General features: G+C 46.0%; 1 protein-coding gene across 1 annotated transcript; it reads right to left on the bottom strand.

Moving 5' to 3' along the window:
- Positions 1-7,261: 7,261 nt before the first annotated feature.
- LOC140896828 (olfactory receptor 10G6-like) lies at positions 7,262-8,203 on the bottom strand. Its single transcript, XM_073308832.1, has one exon. The coding sequence runs from the start codon at positions 8,198-8,200 to the stop codon at positions 7,262-7,264; it is 939 nt and encodes a 312-aa protein (XP_073164933.1). The 5' UTR covers positions 8,201-8,203.
- Positions 8,204-24,788: the final 16,585 nt, after the last annotated feature.

Raw genomic sequence — 24,788 nt, 5'->3', positions numbered from 1 at the left:
CTGACAGAGTCCATGGTGGAGCTGGGGTGATCTCTGCTAAGTTTATTACTATGCACGTAGGAGCTTTTATTAACATAAGAACATAAGAATGGCCATACTGCGTCAGACCAAAGGTCCATCAAGCCCAGTATCCTGTCCTCTGACAGTGGCCAATGGCAGATGCCCCAAAGGGAATCATAGAATCATAGAATATCAGGGTTGGAAGGGACCTCAGGAGGTCATCTAGTCCAACCCCCTGCTCAAAGCAGGACCGACACCAACTAAATCATCCCAGCCAGGGCTTTGTCAAGCCTGACCTTAAAAACTTCTAAGGAAGAAGATTCCACCACCTCCCTAGGTAACGCATTCCAGTATTTCACCACCCTCCTAGTGAAAAAGTTTTTCCTAATATCCAACCTAAATCTCCCCCACTGCAACTTGAGACCATTACTCCTTGTTCTGTCATCTGCTACCCCTGAGAACAGTCTAGATCCATCCTCTTTGGAACCCCCTTTCAGGTAGTTGAAAACAGCTATCAAATCCCCCCTCATTCTTCTCTTCCACAGACTAAACATCCCCAGTTCCCTCAGCCTCTCCTCATAACTCATGTGTTCCAGTCCCTTAATAATTTTTGTTGCCCTCCGCTGGACTCTTTCCAATTTTTCCACATCCTTCTTTTAGTGTGGGGCCCAAAACTGGACACAGTACTCCAGAGGAGGCCTCACCAGTGTCGAATAGAGGAGAACGATCACATCCCTCGATCTGCTGGCAATGACCCTACTTATACATCCCAAAATGCCATTGGCCTTCTTGGCAACAAGGGCACACTGTTGACTCATATCCAGCTCCTTGTCCACTGTAACCCCTAGGTCCTTTTCTGCAGAACTGCTGCCAAGTCATTCAGTCCCTAGTCTGTAGCGGTGCATGGGATTCTTCCGTCCTAAGTGCAGGACTCTGCACTTGTCCTTGTTGAACCTCCTCAGATTTCTTTTGGCCCAATCCTCCAATTTGTCTAGGTCCCTCTGTATCCTATCCCTACCCTCCAGCATATCTACCTCTTCTCCCAGTTTAGTGTCATCTGCAAACTTGCTGAGGGTGCAATCCACATCATCCTCCAGATAATTTATGAAGATATTGAACAAAACCGACCCCAGGACCGACCCTTGGGGCACTCCACTTGATACCGGCTGCCAACTAGACATGGAGCCATTGATCACTACCTGTTGAGCCCGACAATCTAGCCAACTTTCTATCCACCTTATAGTCCATTAATCCAGCCCATACTTCTTTAACTTGCTGGCAAGAATACTGTGGGAGACCGTGTCAAAAACTTTGCTAAAGTCAAGGAACAACACGTCCACTGCTTTCCCTTCATCCACAGAGCCAGTTATCTCATCATAGAAGGCAATTAGATTAGTCAAGCGTGACTTGCCTTTGGTGAATCCATGCTGACTGTTCCTGATCACTTTCCTCTCCTCTAAGTGCTTCAGAATTGATTCCTTGAGGACCTGCTCCATGATTTTTCCAGGGACTGAGGTGAGGCTGACTGGCCTGTAGTTCCCAGGATCCTCCTTCTTCCCTTTTTTAAAGATTGGCACTACATTAGCCTTTTTCCAGTCGTCCGGGACCTCCCCCGATCGCCATGAATTTTCAAAGATAATGGCCAATGGCTCTGCAATCACATCCGCCAACTCCTTTAGCACTCTCGCATGCAACGTGTCCGGCCCCATGGACTTGAGCACGTCCAGCTTTTCTAAATAGTCCCGAACCCCTTCTTTCTCCACAGAGGGCTGGTCACCTCCTCCCCATGCTGTGCTGCCCAGCGCAGCAGTCTGGGAGCTGACCTTGTTAGTGAAGACAGAGGCAAAAAAAGCATTGAGTACATTAGCTTTTTCCACATCCTCTGTCACTAGGTTGCCTCCCTCATTCAGTAAAGGGCCCACACTTTCCTTGACTTTCTTCTTATTGCTAACATACCTGAAGAAACCTTTCTTGTTGCTCTTAACATCTCTTGCTAGCTGCAACTCCAGGTGTGATTTGGCCTTCCTGATTTCACTCCTGCATGCCCGAGCAATATTTTTATACTCATCCCTGGTCATTTGTCCAATCTTCCACTTCTTGTAAGTTTCTTTTTTGTGTTTAAGATCAGCAAGGATTTCACTGTTAAGCCAAGCTGGTTGCCTGCCATATTTACTATTCTTTCTACACATCGGGATGGTTTGTCCCTGTAACCTCAATAAGGATTCTTTAAAATACAGCCAGCTCTCCTGGACTCCTTTCCCCCTCATATTATTCTCCCAGAGGATCTTGCCCATCAGTTCCCTGAGGGAGTCAAAGTCTGCTTTTCTGAAGTCCAGGGTCCATATTCTGCTGCTTTCCTTTCTTTCTTGTGAACAGACAGGTTATCATCAAGTGATCCATGCCCTGTCACCCAATCCCAGCTTCTGGCAAACAGAGGCTAGGGACACCATCCCTGCCCTCGTGGCTACTCGCCACTGTGGACCTATCCTCCATGAATTTATCTAGCTCTCTTTTGAACCCTGTTATAGTACTGGCCTTCACAACACCCTCTGGCAAGGAGTTCCAGAGGTTAACAGTGCGTTGCATGAAAAAATACTTTCTTGTGTTTGTTTTAAACCTGCTATCTGTTAATTTCATTTGGTGGCCCCTTGTTCTTGTATTATGAGAAGGAGTAAATAACACTTCCTTATTTACTTTCTCTATACCACTTATGATTTTATAGATCTTTATCATATCCCCCTTAGTCGCCTCTTTTCCAAGCTGAAAAGTCCCAGTCTTATTAATCTCTCCTCATACGGAAGCCGTTCTATACCCCTAATAATTTTTGTTGCCCTTTTCTGAACCTTTTTCAATTCCAATAGATCTTTTTTGAGATGGGGCGACCACATCTGAATGCAGTATTCCAGGTGTGGGTGTACCATGGATTTATATAGAGGCAATACGATATTTTCTGTCTTATTATCTATCCCTTTCTTGATGATTCCCAACATTCTGTTTGCTTTCTTGACTGCCACTGCACATTGAGTGGATGAATTCCAAGAACTATCCGCAATGACTCCAAGAACTCTTTCTTGAGTGGTAACAGCTAATTTAGACCCCATCATTGTATATGTATAGTTAGGATTATCTTTTCCAATGTGTATTACTTTGCGTTTATCAACATTAAATTTCATCTGCCATTTTGTTGCCCAGTCACCCAGTTTGGTGAGATCCTTTTGTAACTCTTCGCAGTCTGCCTGGGACTTAACAATCTTGAGTAGTTTTGTATCATCTGCAAATTTTGCCACCTCACTGTTTATCCCTTTTTCCAGATTGTTTATGAATATGTTAAATACGACTGGGCCCAGTACAGACCCCTGGGGGACACCACTATTTACCTCTCTCTATTCTGAGAACTGATAATTTATTCCTACCCTTTGTTACCTATCTTTTAACCAGTTACCAATCCTTGAGAGAATCTTCCCTCTTATCCCATGACTGCTTATTTTGCTTAAGAGCATATTTTTTAATGTTTTTTCTTTATTGTTTTTACCTTAAAAATAAAATACGCTTACTTAGGAAGAACTGTGTGAACTTAAAGCTGAGGCAATTACACTGTGCACCACCCCTGGTGGGGGCGCAGGGAAGCAAAGTTGGGCTGCTTAGGTTGGCTGGCTTTTGAGGGAATAATGCAGTGAAAGGAACTGCTCAGCCTGGAAAGGCCCCATTGAGGAGGGAGGGAGATGTGGGTCTCCGCCCAATAGCTAGGGAGCTGGAAGCCTGAGAGAGATGCTCCTGCTGGACCACTAAGGGGAAATACAGGTGCAGTTGCTCTGAACTGTGACTAAAGGCTGGGCCTAAACACCAAGGTCCATTTGAAAATCCCACTACGTGCCTATCTGCATCTTTAGGTGGTGATAAACCTTTGGAAATCTGGCCATTTCTAATTGAATTTCAGTGAGAACTGGGCTCCTGAATGGCTTGTGAAAATGGGACTTACTCTCCTAAGTTAATTAGGAGGTTTTGAAAATTTTACTCGCTACATAGATAAAGCTAGAAAGATAAAAAAGGAAGAAAAAATGCTAATAGATTTAACCGAGGTGAGAATGGCTACACTCATCACACAGAATGTATTTTGGATCTGTGGTGCTTATGTATTGTGTCTTCTGCGCCTCTTGCCTTGAATTTTGAGTAACATGCAATATGCATAGAACCGAAATCTGGGAATAAAAGGGGAATTTTTTTCTTGTTTCCTGCCCCAAGCAGTTGTGTCATTGGAACTGGTCATTCAGTTTTCTGTGCTTTTTCTAGTTGTTCAAATTAAAAATAAATCCGGAAACCAGTGTCTGGAGAGGGCTGGGCCCATTTATGAGACTGACAAAGAACAAGTGAAATTTTAGAGAACAGGAAAAATAGCTGGACTTTAAGGCTGGAATTTCCAAAGGAAGTTAAAAGTCTATGTCAGTTAGACACCTAGCTCCTGTGAAGTGCTTTTGAAATTCCCAACCTAAAGCAAAAGTGTGAGATGAACCTGGGTGTGCAGCGGGTCAGCTCACCGGTTCTATACCAACTTCCGTCCTAAACCATTTTAGACTTGCACAATTAGCCTGACAAACTCATCAGTACATGTTATTATTGAGGCCAAGAGCTTAGTAGATTTCAAACAAGGATCAGAGATTGATCCGGATAATGAGAACGTCTTGAGTTATATAAAAGCCAGTCATCATCATCATCATTAAGGACGAATAGTAAATTTTCCTTTGAAGCTTTTCTTTGGTGGAAAATTGGGTTTTCAATGGACCTGCATGTTAGGATATAGATATTCAGACCTGTCTGTAAAGACCTATACTCTAAGAATTTAGGTGGTATTCTTATCACTTAGCTAGTTCTAGAGGTATAAAAGAAAGAATCAAAATCACTGTCTGCTGGTGTTTGAGGCCCTGGTCTTAGGCTAAGGCCTCTGGCTAAGCAGCAGAGGCAGCCATAAGCTGGGAAGCAAATGGTCAGAGCCTCACATCCCAAACTTGTCACATTGAAATAAGGTGCTATTGGGCTGCTAGGATACAATCCTGTCCTGATAATGCCTATCGCCTCCAGAGAAAGGGAAGTGCCTAGAAGATGTAAAAGGAAACTTAGTTTGATAACATCCTGTCTGGCAAGAACTCACTTATCAATAGCTGGGATGTGAAATCCTCATTTCTGTGTTTGTTCTATCACTGTAGTCCCCATTTCCCTATTGACAGGTTTCAGAGTAACAGCCGTGTTAGTCTGTATTCGCAAAAAGAAAACGAGGACTTGTGGCACCTTAGAGACTAACCAATTTATTTGAGCATGAGCTTTCGTGAGCTACAGCTCACTTCGGTATGCATCCGATGAAGTGAGCTGTAGCTCACGAAAGCTCATGCTCAAATAAATTGGTTAGTCTCTAAGGTGCCACAAGTACTCCTTTTCATTTCCCTATTGTTTGTCTGTATAATCTCTGTCTGGTTCTGTGATTGTTCCTGTCTGCTGTGTAATTACTTTTGCTGGGTGTAAACTAATTAAGGTGGTGGGATATAATTGGTTACATAATCATGTTACAATATGTTAGGATTGGTTAATAAAATTTCAGGAAAATGATTGGTTAAGGTATAGCTAAGCAGAACTCAAGTTTTACTATATAGTCTGCAGTCAATCAGGCAGTAAGTGGGGGGAATGGGAACAGGGAATGGGGGGGGAAATTGGAATCATGTTTTGCTAAGGGGAGGAATGGGAACAGGGACACAGGTGTAAGGCTCTGTGGTGTCAGAGCTGGGAAGGGGGACACTAAGGAAGGAAACTGGAATCATGCTTGCTGGAAGTTCACCCCAATAAACATTGAATTGTTTGCACCTTTGGACTTCGGGTATTGTTGCTCTCTGTGCATGCCAGAAGGACCAGGGAAGTGAGCGGGTGAAGGAATACGCCCCCTAACACTGCACAGGGGTAAACATCACCCACTAGACGGGAATGTGAACCTCTACTACTGAAAAAGTGCTATTGCTTACATCAACCCACAATGAACTGGGCACCAAGGAAAGTAATACTGCTGGGCCAGAACAGTTTAGGAATTTCACTACATACAGCTTTGGCCACATGGCCTAGTGGTCTGGCTCCATTCTGGCAGGCACTGTGCAGTGTCAGTCCTTGTCCTAAAGAGTTTATAATCTAAACAGCCTTAAGGAAGTGGCCCTAGCCCCATTTTACAGATGGGAAACCAAGGCATGCACAGAGCAAGTGACACAGGCTGTCTGAAGTCCCACTCCAGTGCCTTCACCACAGACCCGTCCCTCTTTGGGAATCGTTGGGGGTTATTTTTCGTAGCACTGACGTGCCTATGGGCCCCCTTGTGCTATGTGTTGCACAGAGAGAGACTGCGTGGGCCCTGAGGACAGGACATTCTAACCTGAGATAAGACACAACAAGTGTATGTGGCATACTGGGGGCGGGGATGGGGTTTACAAAAATAAGACCATGTGGTGACAGACGTCATTTTATTTTAAGAGTGGAAGAGCTTTGACAGGAATGTGTGGAACAATGTTCTGATGCTGTTTGGCCATTCCTGTGTCCCTAAAACAAGTCAAACACCTCGGATTCTGCCCCAGGACCCCTTATTAGATGAGCCTGAGATTCTGTTGTTTTCCCTTCTCCCTCTTGGATTAGTATGTCAGAGCCACACTCATGGACCAGGACCCCAGTGTGCCAGGTGATGTACAAACACAGAACAGCAACACAGCTCCTAACCCCAAGCTGCCCATTCCATCACCTCCCATTGTCAGAAGCAGACCCCATGCAGTGGTTAGAAAGCCTATTTCTCTGGCTCCCATGACTGAACCCCTCCTCATACTCCTCCCAGTCAGTAATGACTTTAGCCTCACAACCCTGGGTGTCGTGCAGTAGGGAAATGACCTGCATGGGGAAACCGATGCCAAGGGACTTGCCCAAGGTCATACAGGGAGTCTGTGGCAGAGCTGGAAATAGAACCCAGCAGTCCTGACTCCCAGACCACCCTGCTCTTACCACGAGACATGACTCACTTCCAAGAAACAGAAATGCAACCCAAGAGTCCCTAGTGCCAATCTGGGCATCTCTAGCCATGAGAGCATTGGAACAAATTCCAATAGATCCCAGGAACCTGGAGTTCAATTGTTAGACCCCACTCCCCTCCCAGAGCCAGGGACATAACCTAGGAGTCCTGATGCTCATCTCCAAGTCCCTCTCTCCCTGTCCAGTTCTCAGGCAGCTCCTGCTGGCCGCAGGATAATCATGGCTCAGGCCCTGGCAGTTTTCTGCCCCCCAGTCTCATGAGGGCAGCTTTCATCTCCTTGTTCCTCAGTGTGTAGATGAGGGGGTTGAGGAGCGGGGTTACTGTGGTGTAGAATACAGCCACCACCCTGTCCATGGGGTGCTGGGAACCTGGCCTCAGGTAGATGAAGAACACGGGCACATAGTAGGTCACCACCACGGTGATATGTGCTGCACAGGTGGAGAAGGCCCGACGTCTACCCTCATTGGAGCGGATCCTCAGGATGGCCGAGATGATGTAGATGTAGGAAGTCAGGATCAGCAGGAAGCAGGTCATGGCCACGAATCCCACGTCGATGAATGTCACCAGCTCGTTGAGTGCCGTGTCCCCACAGGCCAGCTTCAGCACAGCTGGGATATCGCAACAGATGTAGCCTACCTGGGTGCCCCGGCCATAGCGCAGGCGGAAGGTGAGTGCAGTCTCTATGAACGAGTGCAGGGAGCCCCCTAGCCAGGTCCCCACTGCCAGGCACAGGCAGGCTCTGCGATTCATAATGACGCTGTAGCGCAGTGGCTTGCAGATGGCCAGGAAGCGGTCGTAGGCCATGACCGTGTAGAGGAAGCACTCAGTGCAGCCAAGGAAGTGGAAGAAGAAGAGCTGGGCCATGCAGCCATGGAAGGAGATGGCCCCGCCGCCCGGCAGGAAGCCGGCCACCACCTTGGGCACCACCACCGAGGAGACCGTCATGTCCAGGAAGGACAAGTGGCAGAGAAACCAGTACATGGGCTTGTGCAGCCGGCACTCCTGGGCCACCGCCAGCAGGATGAGCAGGTTCCCGCATAGTGTCAATAGGTAGATGAGGAGGAAGAAGAGGAACAAGGGCACCCGCAGCTCTGGGGGGTATGGGATCCCCACCAGGATGAAATGGGTGAGCTGGGATCTGTTCCCACACTCCATTCACTCTGTTTGTGTTCCTGTGAGTGAACCTGCAGTGTTTATAATGAACAAAAAGTGAAATGGTTGATTTCTGCATGGGCTTTCAGAATAACACTCATGTACAGGGCTCAGAATCAAACCCAGGTGTCCTGGCTCCGCACCTTCCTGCTCCAACCCACTGAACCCCACTCCCCAGAAGTCCTGACTCCCAGCCTGCTCTGTTTTAACCTACTAGACCTCACTCCTCTCTTGGAGCTGGGGATAGAAGCCCAGAGCAAAATACAGACAAATTCAAATGGGAAACAAAGCATGCATGGTTAGCCACGAGGGTGATTAACCCTTGGAACAAGCTCTCAGGGGAAGTGGCAGATTCTCTGTCTCTTGCTGTCTTCAAGACAAGAGCACTTGCCTTTGTGGAAGCATGCCTGCCTCTGTGGAGGAGGGCCTTTAGTCAGGCAGGAGTTGCTGGGCTTGGTGCAGGGGTAACTGGGTGAAATTCTATGCTTTTGGTACCCAGGATCATCCTGGCCTCTTCCAGTCTTAAAATCTCCCTCTGTATGACTGTGTAGAGCTGTGTACGGTACCTGGCCGTGCGCTCAGTGGGACGCTGCAGCCAGCGCTCTGTGCTGCTCTCACTGGTGCTCTCTCGGCTGTCCCTTTACCTCGTTAAATCCCTCCAACCAGACACTTCACACAGGAGCTGGGGTCGATTCGAACGTGAAGCCAGCCTCAAACTGGCCGGGGCTCAGGGTCATCGTCCCTACAGAGGATTACGCCAGAGCTGCCCGCTGCAGGCTCCTTGCATCTGCCTCCTAAGTAATTGGTACCAGCCACAGCGGGAGACCAGGCTGGAGGGGCCCCGGCACTGATCTGATCAGGCAGTTTCTCTGTTTCTAGCAATCGTTTCTCTGCTCTGTTTAGTTTCTCCTTCAGCTCTGACTTGTCCTTTCTCTCTGCAGTTTCTTATAACCTTCTCTCTGCTCCTCCTTGTTCTCTCCTCTCTTCTCCCCTTGTGTATTTCTCTCCTTCGGGATCACTCACGGCTGAGCCAATATTAAACTGTTGACGTTCGCTGTATTTATAAGTACATATAATGATGCCCTCCGACCACTACTGGGAAACTCCAGTGGGCATTATTAGAAGTGTTTGGGCACAGTGAAGAAGACCCGTGTATTTCATTAGTGAGGAGAGTCTGTGGGCCTGGCTAGGCTGGACTGCAGAATGCACCTCGTGCTGCTGCTGATGGTTACACCAAAGGTCCTGCCTTTGCTTAATTTAATGCAATAATTCTTATAGAAAACTGCTCTCACTGATATTCCACACACACAACGCTCTGAGCCAGGCCTGAGCCCAGGGCTCAGCAAGGGGATGCTGCTTTGCACAGAGTGGAGTGAGTGTCTCTTCCCTTGGTGTGAGTGCTGACCCCAATGTCCCAGCAAAGTTCTAGGGGCGCTGTGCTGCAGGGAAAGGGGTGGGGCCCGGTTTTCTCTGGTTATGTCTGAACAGGGATCAAAAACCTGCAGCTGGCTCGGGTCAGCTGACTTGGGCTTGCAGGGCTCTGGGGCTAAAAAAAACCAACAACACAAAAACATTCGCTCAGTAGATTTCTCAACTTGGCTCCAGTCTGAGCATGTACACAGCGGCAGCATGAGTCACATTTACCCCGGCAGCCTGAGTCAGCTGACCCAGGCCAGCCACCGGTCTTTTATCCCAGTGTAGACACACCCTCTGAGTCAGTTTTGGACCCAATGTCCCAGCATGGCAGCTGGGGGCACGATGCTGTAGGGGATGCTGTCTCCTGAGAGTCAGCATGAGCCCAGATGAGAACCCAGCGCTTGGGGTCACCATCATGGTCACTGGAGAGCTCATGGCACATTTTGATCAAAGTACATGTTTTAACCTTCATTTCCTGTCTACACTCTCACTTGGACAGTTAATTACACTCTAGTTATAGAGGCAGCTCTAATGTAAAGCAGCCGTATCCCCAGCTGGCACGACTCGCCAAAGCATCAGGAGCGTTAATATCCTCATGTCTTTTTACACCGAGCACATTCACTTTGACTCTTGGCTGCATGTCTATCGGACTACACAATGGTGGGTTTGCTTTCAAAGCAGGGCTAGGTAGGAAAAAGGTTTTCCATCCCAGGAGAATTTCTGGCATTTTGAAATTTTTCAGAACGGAAAAAGCAAAATCTCCAAAGTGTTTCTTAAAAAATCTAAAAAAAAGTTCACTTTGGGTAAATAAATGTTTCGTATTAATCATTTTAAAGTGTTTTAGTCAATACTGACCTTTCCCCTTTTTTAACAATTCTAAACAGGGCATTGTTTTGACTCAACCCCTTGCCCCAACTTTTTGGGCTGACAACATTGAAACAGGGTGTTTCTACAATCTTGAAGATTTTTATTTGAGTCAGGTGTTTCAGTGAGCCCAACACTGTTTCAGGAGCAGTTCTGGTTTTGCAAAATAGACATTATCCAACCAAAAATCCACAAACAAAAACAAACAAAGAAAACCCCACACCAAACACCAGAAAATGCCCCACCAGCTGTACGCCAAAGGTTTGTTTTCCTGGCATCTGGCTGAACTAAGTGGAGTGTTAGGGGAAGAGTGAGAAGACTCTGAAGAATACAATTTCTACCTGAGTGCTTGCATTGCCCTGGGTCCTTCTATGGCCCCTCACTTACACCAGTGAATCTCTCCTCCCTCGTGTCAGAGAGGGAAGGGTTAGCCCATTTCACAGGCTGAGGGCCACAGAGGTTGTCAGGAATTTTCATAGGGGCCCAACAGACTTAGTTGCCTTCTTTGACCTTTCCAGCATAGGTGACTCACGCAGTGTCTGGGCAGATCTCGAACCCCCAAATCTCTTGAGTTGCAGGTGACCCACTGTGACGGGTTGGGTCACAGAAACCCCCTGGGGGCTGCCAACTGATGTGCCAAGACTACTTGTGCCCCTGCTTTCCCTGCAAGCTTGAGACTCCAGCACCCTGTCTCGCTGAGCCAGACACGTCCGTCTGCTCCAGCACAGACCCAGGGTCTGAACCACGGGCCCCAAAGCTGCAGACTTAACTGAAAGCAACTTAAGAAGTGTTCCTGTCTTTAACACTCAGATGCCCAACTCCCAATAGGGTCCAAACCCGAAATAAATCTGTTTTACCCTGTATAAAGCTCATACAGGATAAACTCATGAATTGTTTGCCCTCTATAACACTGATAGAGAGATATGCACAGCTGTTTGCCCTCCCCCCAGTATTAATACATACTCTGGGTTAATTAATAAGTAAAAAAGTGATTTTATTAAATACAGAAAGTAGGATTTAAGTGGTTCCAAGTAGTAACCGACAGAACAAAGTGAATTACCAAGCAAAATAAAATAAAACATGCACATCTAAGGCTAGTACAGCTGATTGAATACAGATAAAATAAAGCTGAATACAGATAAAATCTCACCCTAAGAGACGTTTCAATAATTTTTTTCACAGACTGGACACCTTCCTAGTCTGGGCCCAATCCTTTCCCCTAGTACAGCCCTTGTTCCAGGTCAGGTGGTAGCTAGCGGATTCCTCATGATGGCTGCCTCTTTTGTTCTGTTCCACCTCCTTATATGGCTTTGGCACAAGGCGGGAATCTTTTGTCTCTCTGGGTCCCCCCTCAAATGGAAAAGCACAAGGTTTAAGATGTCAAGTATCAGGGGGTAGCCGTGTTAGTCTGTATCCACAAAAACAACAAGGAGTCTGGTGGTACCTTAAAGACTAAGACGTTTAAGATGGATTTCAGTACCAGGTGATATGGTCACATTTCCTGTGAGACTCCAAGCCTTCATTCCTCCTGGCCTGACTCACAGGAAGGCCTGCCTGCGAACAGAGCCATCCACAGTCAATTGTCCTGGTTGATGGGAGCCATCAAGATTCCCAACCACCATTAATGGCCCACACTTTGCATAATTACAATAGGCCCTCAGAGTTATATTTCATATTTATAGTTTCAGTTACAAGAGTGACACCTTTATACAAACAGGATGACCACACTCAGTAGATTATCAGCTTTGTAATGATACCTTACAAGAGAGCTTTTGCATGAAGCATATTCCAGTTACATTATATTCATACTCATTAGCATATTTTCATAAAATCATATAGAGTGCAACGTCACACCCATAATAAACCATTTGCACAACAACAACTTCCATTGCTCCTATGAAATCCAGGAACTCCACTACATGTTCCAGAGTGTCACATACCTGCAGCTTCGCTGCTAACAAGCCATGCACTCATGGAGGCTTGTCTCCTTTCCAGAGCACTCCTGTAACACGACACAGTGCTGTGACCTCACGGGCACACCTTGCAGGTGGAAATGTCTCTGTTGTTTCTGAAGAACCCTGGCCCAGATCCTGAGCGGGTGGAAATGGGTAGCTGCACTTCTATTGGGTTGCAATGGCTTTTGGCTGCTCTCGAGGTGGGCAGTGCAGCTTGGAGACCTAGAGGTGAAAGGCTCCCTGAACGAGTCTGTCCAGTGCTCCCAGGTCTGGATCAGCCTGACAGATCTCACTAATACTTATTGTGTGCATGGTGGTTGCACCTGGAGGCCCAGCTGGGAATGGAGCCCTGTTCCCCCAGGGGCTGCACAGACACAGTAACAGGTCAGGACCACACTGGGTCAGAGACTGCACAAACAATGACAGCGGGTGGGATCCCGCTGCACAGACAAACCCAGAGTGACTGTGGTTGGGGACCCCACTCTTCTGGACACTGCTCAGACATACAGAGCAACAGAGATCAGGACACCGCAGTGCTGGGCACTGCACAAATGCACAGGAACTGAGACTGGGACCCCACTGTGCCAAGCACCGCACAGACACACAGGAATGGAGATCGGGACCCCTTTGTGGCAGACGCTGCCTAAATATACAGAAACTGACCTCCAACATGTAAGGCACTTCAGAGTCACCCAATGATTGAGCTAGGGACCCCACTGTGCCAGGTGTATCATAGACACACAGTGACTGAGATTAGGACCCCACTGTGCATCACAGACACACAGTGAGAGACGGCTCCTCCTCAGAAGACCTTCCAGGGTAGCTGGTAGATAATAATGGAACGTAGTGGAGGAGGTTTGGTGGGGAGGAAGGCCAAGGTAAGAAACAGATAATGTTTTCATAGACTTTAAGTCCAGAATAGATGATTTTGAGTGTCACAGTTCCAGTGTTAATTGCACCTCTACCCCCTTTGTTGTATGCTCACAGTGCCCCCTTAGCTCAAATGCTTCCGTCAGTCACCTCTCACTGGGTTAGGATTGTGATGGGTTGGGTCACAGAAACCACCTTGGGAACTGCCACCTGATGTGCTGGGACTATCTCTAAGACCGTTTTCCCTGGCAACTTGGGACTTCAGTGCCTTGCCTGGTTGTGCCAGACACACTTGCCTGCTGCAAAGACAGATCCAAGTCTGAACCACATCCCCGACAAGCTGCAGCCTTAACTGAAAACAGCTTAAGAAGTGCTCCTGTCTCCAACACTCAGGTACCCAACTCCCAATGGGGTCCAAACCCGAAATAAATCTGTTTTACCCTGTATAAAGCTTATACAGGGTAAACTCATAAATTGTTTGCCCTCTATAACACTGATAGAGAGATATGCACAGCTGTTTGTCCCCCCAGGTATAAATACATACTCTGGGTTAATTAATAAGTTAAAAGTGATTTTATTAAATACAAAAAGTAGGATTTAAGTGGTTCCAAGTAATAACAGACAGAACAAAGTGAAGTAATAAGCAAAATAAAATAAAACACACAAGTCTAAGCCTAAACAGTAAAAACTAAATGCGGTAAGTCTCAACCGCAGACATGTTCCAATAAGCTTCTTTGACAGACTAGCCTCCTCCTTGTCTGGGCCCAGTACTTTCCCCGGTACAGCCCTTGTTCCAGCTCAGGTGGTAGCTAGTGGATTTCTCATGAATGTAGCCTCTTTTGTTCTGTTCCACCTCCTTATATAGCTTTGGCACAAGGTGAGAATCTTTTGTCTCTTTGAGTCCCCAACCCTCCTTCTAAATGGAAAAGCCCCAGGTTTAAGATGGATTTCAGTACTAGGTGTCATGGTCACATGTCCTGTGAGATCCCAAGCCTTCATTCTTCCCAGCCTGACTCACAGGAAGACTTGCAAGTAAACAGAGCCATCAACAGTCAATTGTCCTGGTTAATGGGAGCCATCAAGATTCCAAGCCAACATTAATGGCCCACACTTTGCATAATTACAATAGGACCTCAGAGTTATATTTCATATTTATAGTTTCAGATACAAGAATGATACATTTATACAAACAGGATGACCACACTCAGTAGATTATAAGCTTTGTAATGAAACCTTACGAGAAACCTTTTGCATGAAGCATATTCCAGTTACATTATATTCATACTCATTAGCATATTTTCATAAAATCATATGGAGTGCAGCATCACAAGGATCTGTGTACCTCTTCCACTCGACCAGGGACCTTGAACCCCCCTGCAATTTACTGTGACTATCTCCAAGGGTCTGAGCTTAATCCAGCACCTGTGGTTTGCTCCTTCTCAGGGAGAAGGACAAGAATGACCAGTGACCAGTCAGATTTCACACAGTCCGTTAAGTTTAGAATTACAGAGAGAACATACAACAACAATAATAATTAAAAAAACACAGCTGACGCCTGCTAAGATTACCAGGTGCCACGCATCTCCCACCCTGGCAGACCACAGTCCTTCAGACACTAGCTAGAATCCAGGAGTCCTGAATCCCCCAAGTCCAAGTCCAAGTCCAAGTCCCGCTCTCCTGTCCAGTCCTCAGGCAGCTCCTGCTGAAGGCAGGATAATCACTACTCAGGGCACAGCTAGTCTCCTGCTCCCCAGTCTTATCAGGGCTTCTTTAATCTCCTTGTTTCTCAGCATGTAGATGAAGGGGTTGAGAAGTGGGGTCACCATGGTGTAGAATACAGCCACCACCCTGTCCAGTGGATCATGGCATCCCGGCCTCAGGTAGACAAAGACCAGGGGCACGTAGTAGGTTACCACCACAGTGATATGTGCCATGCAGGTGGAGAAGGCCTGGTGTAATTTAGTGAGGAAGAAGTACATAGGCACGGTGAATTTTCTGAGAATTTACAAGTAAATCTTGGTTGAGTGACTGATGATAGATAGATAGATGGGCTGTATGGGGATAGATAGATAGATAGATAGACATACTCCTCACTCTTAGAAAGAAGAGCACTGTGGCTTCCTAGATATTGCTGCCCAGAATTCAAGTTAGTACAGTATTCTGCCTCCAATGATAGTCAGTACCAGATGGATCACAAATTGAATACGAGACAACAATGAAAGAAATATAAGAACAGCCACACTGGATCAGACCAAAGGCCCATCTAGCCCAGTGTCCAGTCTTCCAACAGTGGCCAGTGCCAGATGCTTCTGAGTGAATGGACAGAACAGGGCAATTATCAGTGATCCATCCCCTGCTGTTCAATTCCAGAATCTGGCAAGTCAGAGGCTTTGGGTTGTGTCCCTGACCATCTTGGCTAATAGCCATTGATGTACCTGTCCTCCATGAACTCATCTAATTCTTTTTTGAACCCAGTTATACTTTTGGCCTTCACAACATCCTCTGGCAATAAGCTCCACAGGTTGACTGTACATTGTGTGAAGAAGTACCTCCTTAGGTTTGTTTTAAACCTGCTGTCTATTAATTTCATTAGGTAACCAGGTGACATTGCACTCTATATGATTTTATGACAATATGATAATGAGTGTGAATATAATGTAACTGGAATATGCTTCATGCAAAAGATCTCTTGTAAGGTATCATTACAAAGCTTATAATCTACTAAGTGTGGTCATCCTATTTGTATAAATGTATCATTCTTGTATCTGAAACTATAAATATGAAATATAACTCTGAGATACTATTGTAAATATGCAAAGTGTGGGCCACTAATGGTGGTTTGAAATCTTGATGGCTCCCATCAACTAGGACAATTGGTTGTAAATGGCTGTTTTCTTGCAGGCCTTCCTGTGAGTCAGGCCAGGAAGAATGAAGTCTTGGGGTCTCACAGGACATGTGACCATGTCACCTAGTACTGAAATCCATCTTAAACCTGGGGCTTTTCTATTTAGAAGGAAGGGTGGGAACCCAGAGAGAGACAAAGGATTCCCACCTTGTGCCAAAGCTATAAAGGGGGGTGGAAAAGAACAAAAGGGGCTGCAATCATGAGAAATCCCCTAGCTACCATCTAAGCTGGAACAAGGACTGTACCAGGGGGAAGGATTGGGCCCAGACTAGAAAGGAGTCTAGTCTGTGAAAGAAGCTTATTGGAGCATCTCTGAGGGTGAGATTTCATCTGTAATCAGTTTCTTAATGTATTAGGGTTAGACTTGAGTGTTTTGTTTCATTTTGCTTGGTAACTTACTTTATTCTGTCTGTTATTACTTGGATATGAAGGTAGATATTACCACATCTGAGGTAGAAGCCAAACTTGAACAGCTTAATGGGACTAAATCGGGGGGCCCAGATAATTTTCATCCAAGAATATTAAAGGAACTGGCCCATGAAATTGCAAGCCCATTAACAAGAATTTTTAATGAATCTGTAAACACAGGGGTTGTAACGTATGACTGGAGAATTGCTAACATAGTTCCTATTTTTAAGAAAGGAAAAAAACATGATCCAGGTAACTACAGGCCTGTTAGTTTGATATCTGTAGTATGCAAAGTCTTGGAAAAATTTTTGAAGGAGAAAGTAGTTAAGGACATTGAGGTTAATGGTAATTGGGACAAAATACAGCATGGTTTTACAAAAGGTAGATCGTGCCAAACCAACCTGATCGCCTTCTTTGAGAAGATTTTTTAGACAAGAGAAACGCAGTGGATCTAATTTACCTCAATTTCAGTAAGGCATTTGATACGGTTCCACATGGGGAATTATTAGCTAAATTGGAAAAGATAGGGATCAATATGAAAATTGAAAGGTGGATAAGGAATTGGTTAAAGGGGAGACTACAGTGGGTCATACTGAAAGGTGAACTGTCAGGCTGGAAGGAAGTTACTAGTGGAATTTCTCAGGGATCGGTTTTGGGACCAATCTTTTTATTACTGACCTTTGCACAAAAAATGGGAATGTGTGCTAATAAAGTTTGTGGATGACACGAAGCTGGGAGGTATTGCCAATACAGAGAAGGACTGGGATATCATACAGGAAGATCTGGATGACTTTGTAAACTGGAGTAATAGTAATAGGATGAAATTTAATAGTGAAAAGTGCAAGGTCATTCATTTAGGAATTAATAACAAGAAATTTTCTTATAAACTGGGGACGCATCACTTGGAAGTAACAGAGGAGAAGGACCTTGGAGTATTGGTTGATCACAGGATGACTATGAGCCACCAATGTGATATGGCCATGAAAAAAGCTAATGTGGTCTTGGGATTCATCAGGTAAGGTATTTCCAGTAGAGATAAGGAGGTGTTAGTACAGTTATACAAGGCACTGGTGAGACCTCATCTGGAATATTGTGTGCAGTTCTGGTCTCCCATTTTTAAGAAGGATGAATTCAAACTGGAACAGGTACAGAGAAAAGCTACTAGGATCATAGAATCATAGAATATCAGGGTTGGAAGGGACTTCAGGAGGTCATCTAGTCCAACCCCCTGCTCAAAGCAGGACCGATCCCCAATTAAATCATCCCAGCCAGGGCTTTGTCAAGCCTGACCTTAAAAACTTCTAAGGAAGGAGATTCCACCACCTCCCTAAGTAACGCATTCCTGTGCTTCACCACCCTTCTAGTGAAAAAGTTTTTCCTAATATCCAACCTAAATCTCCCCCACTGCGACTTGAGACCATTACTCCTTGTTCTGTGATCTGCTACCACTGAGAATAGTCTAGATCCATCCTCTTTGGAACCACCTTTCAGGTAGTTGAAAGCAGCTATCAAATCTCCCCTCATTCTTCTCTTCTGTAGACTAAACAATCCCAGTTCCCTCAGCCTCTCCTCGTAAGTCATGTGTTCCAGTCCCCTAATCATTTTGTTGCCCTCCGCTGGACTCTCTCCAATTTTTCCACATCCTTCTTGTCGTGTGGGGCCCAAAACTGGACACAGTACTCCAGATAAGGCCTCACCAATGTCGAATAGAGAGGAACGATCACGTCCCTCGATCTGCTGGCAATGCCCCTACTTATACATCCCAAAATGCCATTGGATGATCCAAGGAATGGAAAACCTGTCTTATGAAAGGAGACTCAAAGAGCTTGGCTTGTTTAGCCTAACCAAAAGAAGGCTGAGGGGAGATATGATTGCTCTCTATAAAAATATCAGAGGGATAAATACCAGAGAGGGAGAGGAATTATTTAAGCTCAGTACCAATGTGGACACAAGAACAAATGGATATAAACTGGCCATCAGGAAGTTTAGACTTGAAATTAGATGAAGGTTTCTAACCATCAGAGGAGTGAAGTTGTGGAATAGCCTTCCAAGGGGAGCAGTGGAGACAAAAGACCTATCTGGCTTCAAGACTAAAGATTGATAAGTTTATGGAGGAGATGGTATGATGGGATAGTCTAATTTTGGCAATTAATTGATCTTTGACTAGTTGCAGTAAATATGCCAAATGGCCTGTGATGGGACACTAGATAGTGTGGGATCTGAGTTCCTATGGAGAATTCTTTGCTGGGTGTCTGGCTGGTGAGTCTTGCCCACATGCTCAGGGTTTAGCTGATCACCATATTTGGCGTCGGGAAGGAATTTTCCTCCAGGGTAGATTGGCAGAGGCCCTGGGATTTTCTCGCCTTCCTCTGCAGCATGGGTCACTTGCTGGAGGATTCTCTGCACCTTGAAGTCTTTAAACCACAAGTTGAGGACTTCAATAGCTCAGACATAGGTTAGGGGTTTGTTACAGGAGTGAATGGGTGAGATTCTGGTGCCTGAGTTGTGCAGGAGGTCAGACTAGATGATCATAATGGTCCCGTCTGACCTTAAAGTCCATGATTCTATGATTCTATGGGAACCACTTAAATCCTACTTTTTATATTTAATAAAATCAATTTTGCTTATTATTGAACCTAGAGTTAGTGACTAATACCTGGGGGAGCAAACAGCTGTGCATATCCCTCTATCAGTGTTATAGAGGGCAGACAATTTATGAGTTTACCCTGTGTAACCCTTCTGCTCATCAGAGTTAGCAGCAACAAGGGCTGGGTTCAGTATCTAGGAGTTCCATTACAATAACACAATGCAAAACCGGCTCGAGCCCCCACCCAGTGACCTGGGACAAATATATACCACCCCCGCTGGGTGCCTCCAAGAGGCAATACTTCCCCTCTCGCAAGCACAGAGTCTGAGTGTAGCAAAAAGCCTTTTAATAACAGAGAAACAATGTGGCATTATGTTGGGGAAATGCCACCAACAGGATTCATAACACAACCCATGAGCAAAAGCCAACCCCAAGCAAATTGAGGTGTGTCCTTTCCCTTTGGTTCTTGAGTCCAGCAACCCAAAAGTCACCCAAAGTCCCAAAAGTCCAACAACCAAAAAGTCTCTGTCCCTGGTCAGGGCAGCCCCAGAGTTCAAAAGTTTACCTGCAGAGTTTTACCTCCCAACCTAGGTGGAGATGGGGGTGGGGGTGAAGGGGCACCTTACATGGTCTGAAACTGATTGCCCCACCTCTCCATGGGGCTCCACTCTTCCAGCTGTCCCGCAAACTGCTCTGCTCCACCAGCCACTCCACTCTGCCAGCCATCCCACAAACTGCTCTACTGTATATTTTCAGGCTCCCCCACTACTCAACAATTTCAACTCTTAGTAAGTTTAGCTCTTTTGTGATTTCAGCTTGTAGTAGGGAAGCCTCAGTGCTGGTGCACCATTAGCCCAAAGTGAATTCAGCTCAGCAGCATGTAACTAGACTCCTAATAGAATCAAACTTAGCTCTGATATTCCACAGGGGAGAAATGAAGAAGTGCAATTAGCATGTAAGACCCTCAGCAGGGGACCCATGCCACAAAGTATTAACACCTATCCCCAGCCTCTCTTCCTTCCCTATGTTTTGGAACCCATGACCCTTGCCTAGCGAGTGCTGCTTAGTTGATGGCGAGTTCTTCCATCATAACAAAAGGGCAAGTACAGTTCCACTGTCCTTGATTCACATAATCAGGATAATAACAGTTTATTCCTTCCCCAATAACAGAGAAACTGGGGCTCCTACAGAAGCCAAAGTGACCATCTAGGCAGGGTGGGTGTGCCTATGCAAATGAGATCAGCCCCTGAAGTTCTTTTCCACAACCCACCATGACTCATCACCAGATGTCAGGGTAGAGCTCATCCTGACTCTGCTTACACCTGTATAAGCTTTATACAGAGTAAAACGGATTTATTTGGGGTTTGGATCCCACTGGCAGCTGGATTTCTGGGTGTTGGAGACAGGAGCACCTGCTAAGTGGCTTTCAGTTAAGTCTGTAGCTTTGGGGCGTGTGGTTCAGACCCTGGATCTATGTTGGAGCAGGCTGGCCTGTCTGGCTCGACAAGGCAGGGTTCTGGAGGCCACTGGCAGAGAAAACAGGCTCAGAAGTAGTCTCAGAACATCAGGTGGCAGTCCCAAGGGGTCTCTGTGACCCAACCCGTCACAGTGGCATACTTGGCAGGATCTGTGCACAGCTGATTGCTTTGAGACACTGGTAGTGATTTAAAGTGAGTTTTAAGTGTGCTGGCTGGAGAACAGGCAAAGTGGTTTGTTATTTTCTATTTGCTTATTTCGAGTAAGGGAAATAGGAACAGAAAAATAAGCAAAATAAATAAGAGTGAAGATCAGAAGAAGCTAGAACTGCACAGGTTGCAAATTGCCCAGGAAGGCTGAACACTGGCCGCTGGGAAAGTCTCTGTTAACTATGAAGCCCCTGAGCTGAGTGCATCCCAGTTTCAGTGAACTGCAGACGGGTGTGGCCCAACCTCGGGGTCTGTGCTGGAGCTGACTGGAGTGTCTAACTCAGCAAGACACGAGTGAAGGGTGCCTGTTCTGGCAGGAGGGTCATTCTCGGTGGTAACCAGCTCATCGAGTGACGGTCTCGAGGTGAGACAAGTGGAAATTGATGCACAATTTGCCCTGGAAAAAGAAAAGGCTGCTCACCAGCAAATCCTGGACTGCTCAGAGCTCAAGTATGAAACTGGAGAAAAATCCGAGAATCTCTGGATTAAGTTTAGAAGTGTGAGCAACAAGGGTGATGTTGTGGTGGGAGTCTGCTATAAACCACCAGACCAGGGGGCTGAGGTGGACGAGGCTTTCTTCCGGCAACTCACGGAAGTTACTAGATCTCAGGCCCTGGTTCTCATGGGAGACTTCAATCACTCTGATATCTGCTGGGAGAGCAATACAGCAGTGCACAGACAATCCAGGAAGTTTTTGGAAAGTGTAGGGGACAATTTCCTGGTGCAAGTGCTGGAGGAACCAACTAGGGGCAGAGCTCTTCTTGACCTGCTGCTCACAAACAGGGAAGAATTAGTAGGGGAAGCAAAAGTGGATGGGAACCTGGGAGGCAGTGACCATGAGATGGTTGAGTTCAGGATCCTGACACAGGGAAGAAAGGAGAGCAGCAGAATACGGACCCTGGACTTCAGAAAAGCAGACTTTGACTCCCTCAGGGAACTGATGGGCAGGATCCCCTGGGAGAATAACATGAGGGGGAAAGGACTCCAGGAGAACTGGCTGTATTTTAAAGAATCCTTATTGAGGTTGCAGGGACAAACCATCCCGATGTGTAAAAAGAATAGTAAGTGTCATAAATATAAAGGGAAGGGTAAACCCCTTTGAAATCCCTCCTGGCCAGGGGAAAGCTCCTCTCACCTGTAAAGGGTTAAGAAGCTAAAGGTAACCTCGCTGGCACCTGACCAAAATGACCAATGAGGAGACAAGATACTTTCAAGAGCTGGGAGGAGGGAGAGAAACAAAGGGTCTGTGTCTGTCTGTAGTCCTCTTGGCCAGGGACAGAACAGGAATGGAGTCTTAGAACTTTTAGTAAGTAATCTAGCTAGGTATGTGTTAGATTATGATTTCTTTAAATGGCTGAGAAAAGAATTGTGCTGAATAGAATAACTATTTCTGTCTGTGTATCTTTTTTGTAACTTAAGGTTTTGCCTAGAGGGGTTCTCTATGTTTTTGAATCTAATTACCCTGTAAGATATCTACCATCCTGATTTTACAGGGGGGATTTCTTTATTTCTATTTACTTCTATTTTTTATTAAAAGTCTTCTTGTAAAACACTGAATGCTTTTTCATTGTTCTCAGATCCAAGGGTTTGGGTCTGTGGTCACCTATGCAAATTGGTGAGGCTTTTTATCCAACATTTCCCAGGAAAGGGGGGGTGCAAGTGTTGGGAGGATTGTTCATTGTTCTTAAGATCCAAGGGTCTGGGTCTGTAGTCACCTAGGCAAATTGGTGAGGCTTTTTACCAAACCTTGTCCAGGAAGTGGGGTGCAAGGTTTTGGGAAGTATTTTGGGGGGAAGGACGCGTCCAAACAGCTCTTCCCCAGTAACCAGTATTAGTTTGGTGGTGGTAGCGGCCAGTCCAAGGATAACGGATGTAATATTTTGTACCTTGGGGAAGTTTTGACCTAAGCTGGTAAAGATAAGCTTAGGAGGTTTTTCATGCAGGTCCCCACATCTGTACCCTAGAGTTCAGAGTGGGGGAGGAACCGTGACATGGTGGCAGCGGTGGGATTAACCTGAAATCATTTTGAGATCCAGTTGAGATTTTTTGAACTAGAAATACAGATTTTAAAAAGGAATTTTTAGGAAGTCCAGAAGGCAGCTTTGAAACTGAAAGCAGCTTGGTTTCTCTCTGCTTTGTGGCCAAGCAGAGACAAAAGGGGATTATCTTGTGAATTGCAGGTTTTCTTTGCCTGGAGGCAGGGTACTTAACTCCTGCAGGGAAATTCACAGTCTTCCAACCCAGAGGTTTTTTTTTTCTTTTCTTCCTAAAAGTAAATAGGGGGTGTGTGCTCTACCCATTTGCCTGGAGACAAAAGTGGCAGGGTTTTTTTTAGGATTTTGATTTTTTTTTTGTTTTACAAGGAGCACAGGTTTGAAAAGAAATTTTTTTTTTCTTTGGGCTGGGTAAGCAGGTTTCCAAGTAGTTGGAGGTTTTTTGCTTTAATTTGGGCCCAGAGCAGAGACAAGGGAATTGTCTTTTTCTGTAGGCTGACAATCACTATCAGAGAATAGGTATTCTATTCCAGCACAGCAAAAAATTACAGCCAAGTTTTGTTTGTTTATTTCTAAACCTCGGGTGTAAAGTTAGTTAAAAACAGAGAGGTTAGAATGGCCAAATCCTCAGCTCGACTACAGCTGGAATTAGCCAAATTTCAGGCTGAGGAAAAACAAAGGGAACATGAAAGACAGATAGAACTCATGCGGCTGAAGAAGGAGGAGAAGGAAGAAGAGAGGAAGCATGTGGAGGAGGAGAAGGAAAAAGAGAGGAAGCATGTGGAGGAGATGGAGAGGATAAAGGCCCAGCAGAATATACCAACAAACCCTAGCAATCCTTCTCCAGGTACCACTTCCCATCCCAGAAAGTTCCCCACCTACAAGGCAGGTGATGATACTGAGGCCTTCTTAGAAAACTTCGAAAGGGCCTGCCTTGGGTACAACATCTCTACTGACCAATACATGGTAGAGCTGAGGCCGCAGCTCAGTGGACCCTTAGCTGAGGTGGCAGCTGAAATGCCTAAAGAACACATGAACAAGTATGAACTGTTTAAATCCAAGGCGAGAGTCAGAATGGGGATAACACCCGAGCAGTCTCGTCGGAGGTTCAGAGCCCTAAGGTGGAAACCAGACATGTCATTTACCCGACATGCCTACCACATTGTAAAACATTGGGATGCCTGGATATCAGGAGCAAGTGTTGAATCTCCAGTAAATTTGCCCTTCCTAATGCAAATGGAACAATTCTTAGAGGGTGTTCCTGAGGAAATAGAAAGATACATCCTAGATGGGAAACCCAAAACTGTAATTGAGGCAGGAGAGATTGGAGCCAGATGGGTGGAGGTGGCAGAGAAGAAGAAAACTGGTCGCAGTTGGAGCGGAGACCAGAAGGGACCACCCCAGACCACACCCTATTACCGGGGGCCGCCCAAAGCCCCACCTACCTCCCAAAGAACCCTCCAGACCCCTTATCGTCCCACCACCCCGTTCTCCAGCAACCCACCTCGCCCCGGTGACCCGTCAGCTGGACGATGTTTTAAATGTAATGAGCTGGGGCATGTAAAGGCCAACTGCCCCAAGAACCCCAACAGATTACAGTTCATTGCACCGGAATCACACCAGAGGTCCACAGGCCCAGATACCTCCCAGATACCCTTGGAGCGGAGGGAAACTGTGAGTGTGGGCGGGAAGAAGGTCACCGCGTGGAGGGACACCGGAGCACAAGTGTCAGCTATCCATGCTTCCTTAGTGGACCCCAATTTAATCAACCCAGAGATCCAAGTGACGATTCAACCCTTCAAGTCCAACTCTTTCAATTTGCCTACAGCCAAGTTGCCTGTCCAGTACAAGGGCTGGTCAGGAATGTGGACTTTTGCAGTCTATGATGATTATCCCATCCCCATGCT

This window comes from Lepidochelys kempii, chromosome 13 (genome assembly GCF_965140265.1).
Source record: "Lepidochelys kempii isolate rLepKem1 chromosome 13, rLepKem1.hap2, whole genome shotgun sequence".
NCBI lineage: Eukaryota > Metazoa > Chordata > Testudines > Cheloniidae > Lepidochelys > Lepidochelys kempii.
The sequence above is the reverse complement of the archived record's forward strand: the minus strand, read 5'-3'. Positions and strand labels throughout refer to the sequence as shown.

Bases quoted from the DNA above. Each gene is read 5' to 3' on its own strand.
- LOC140896828 (XM_073308832.1), bottom strand. From the start codon at position 8,200: ATGGAGTGTGGGAACAGATCCCAGCTCACCCATTTCATCCTGGTGGGG.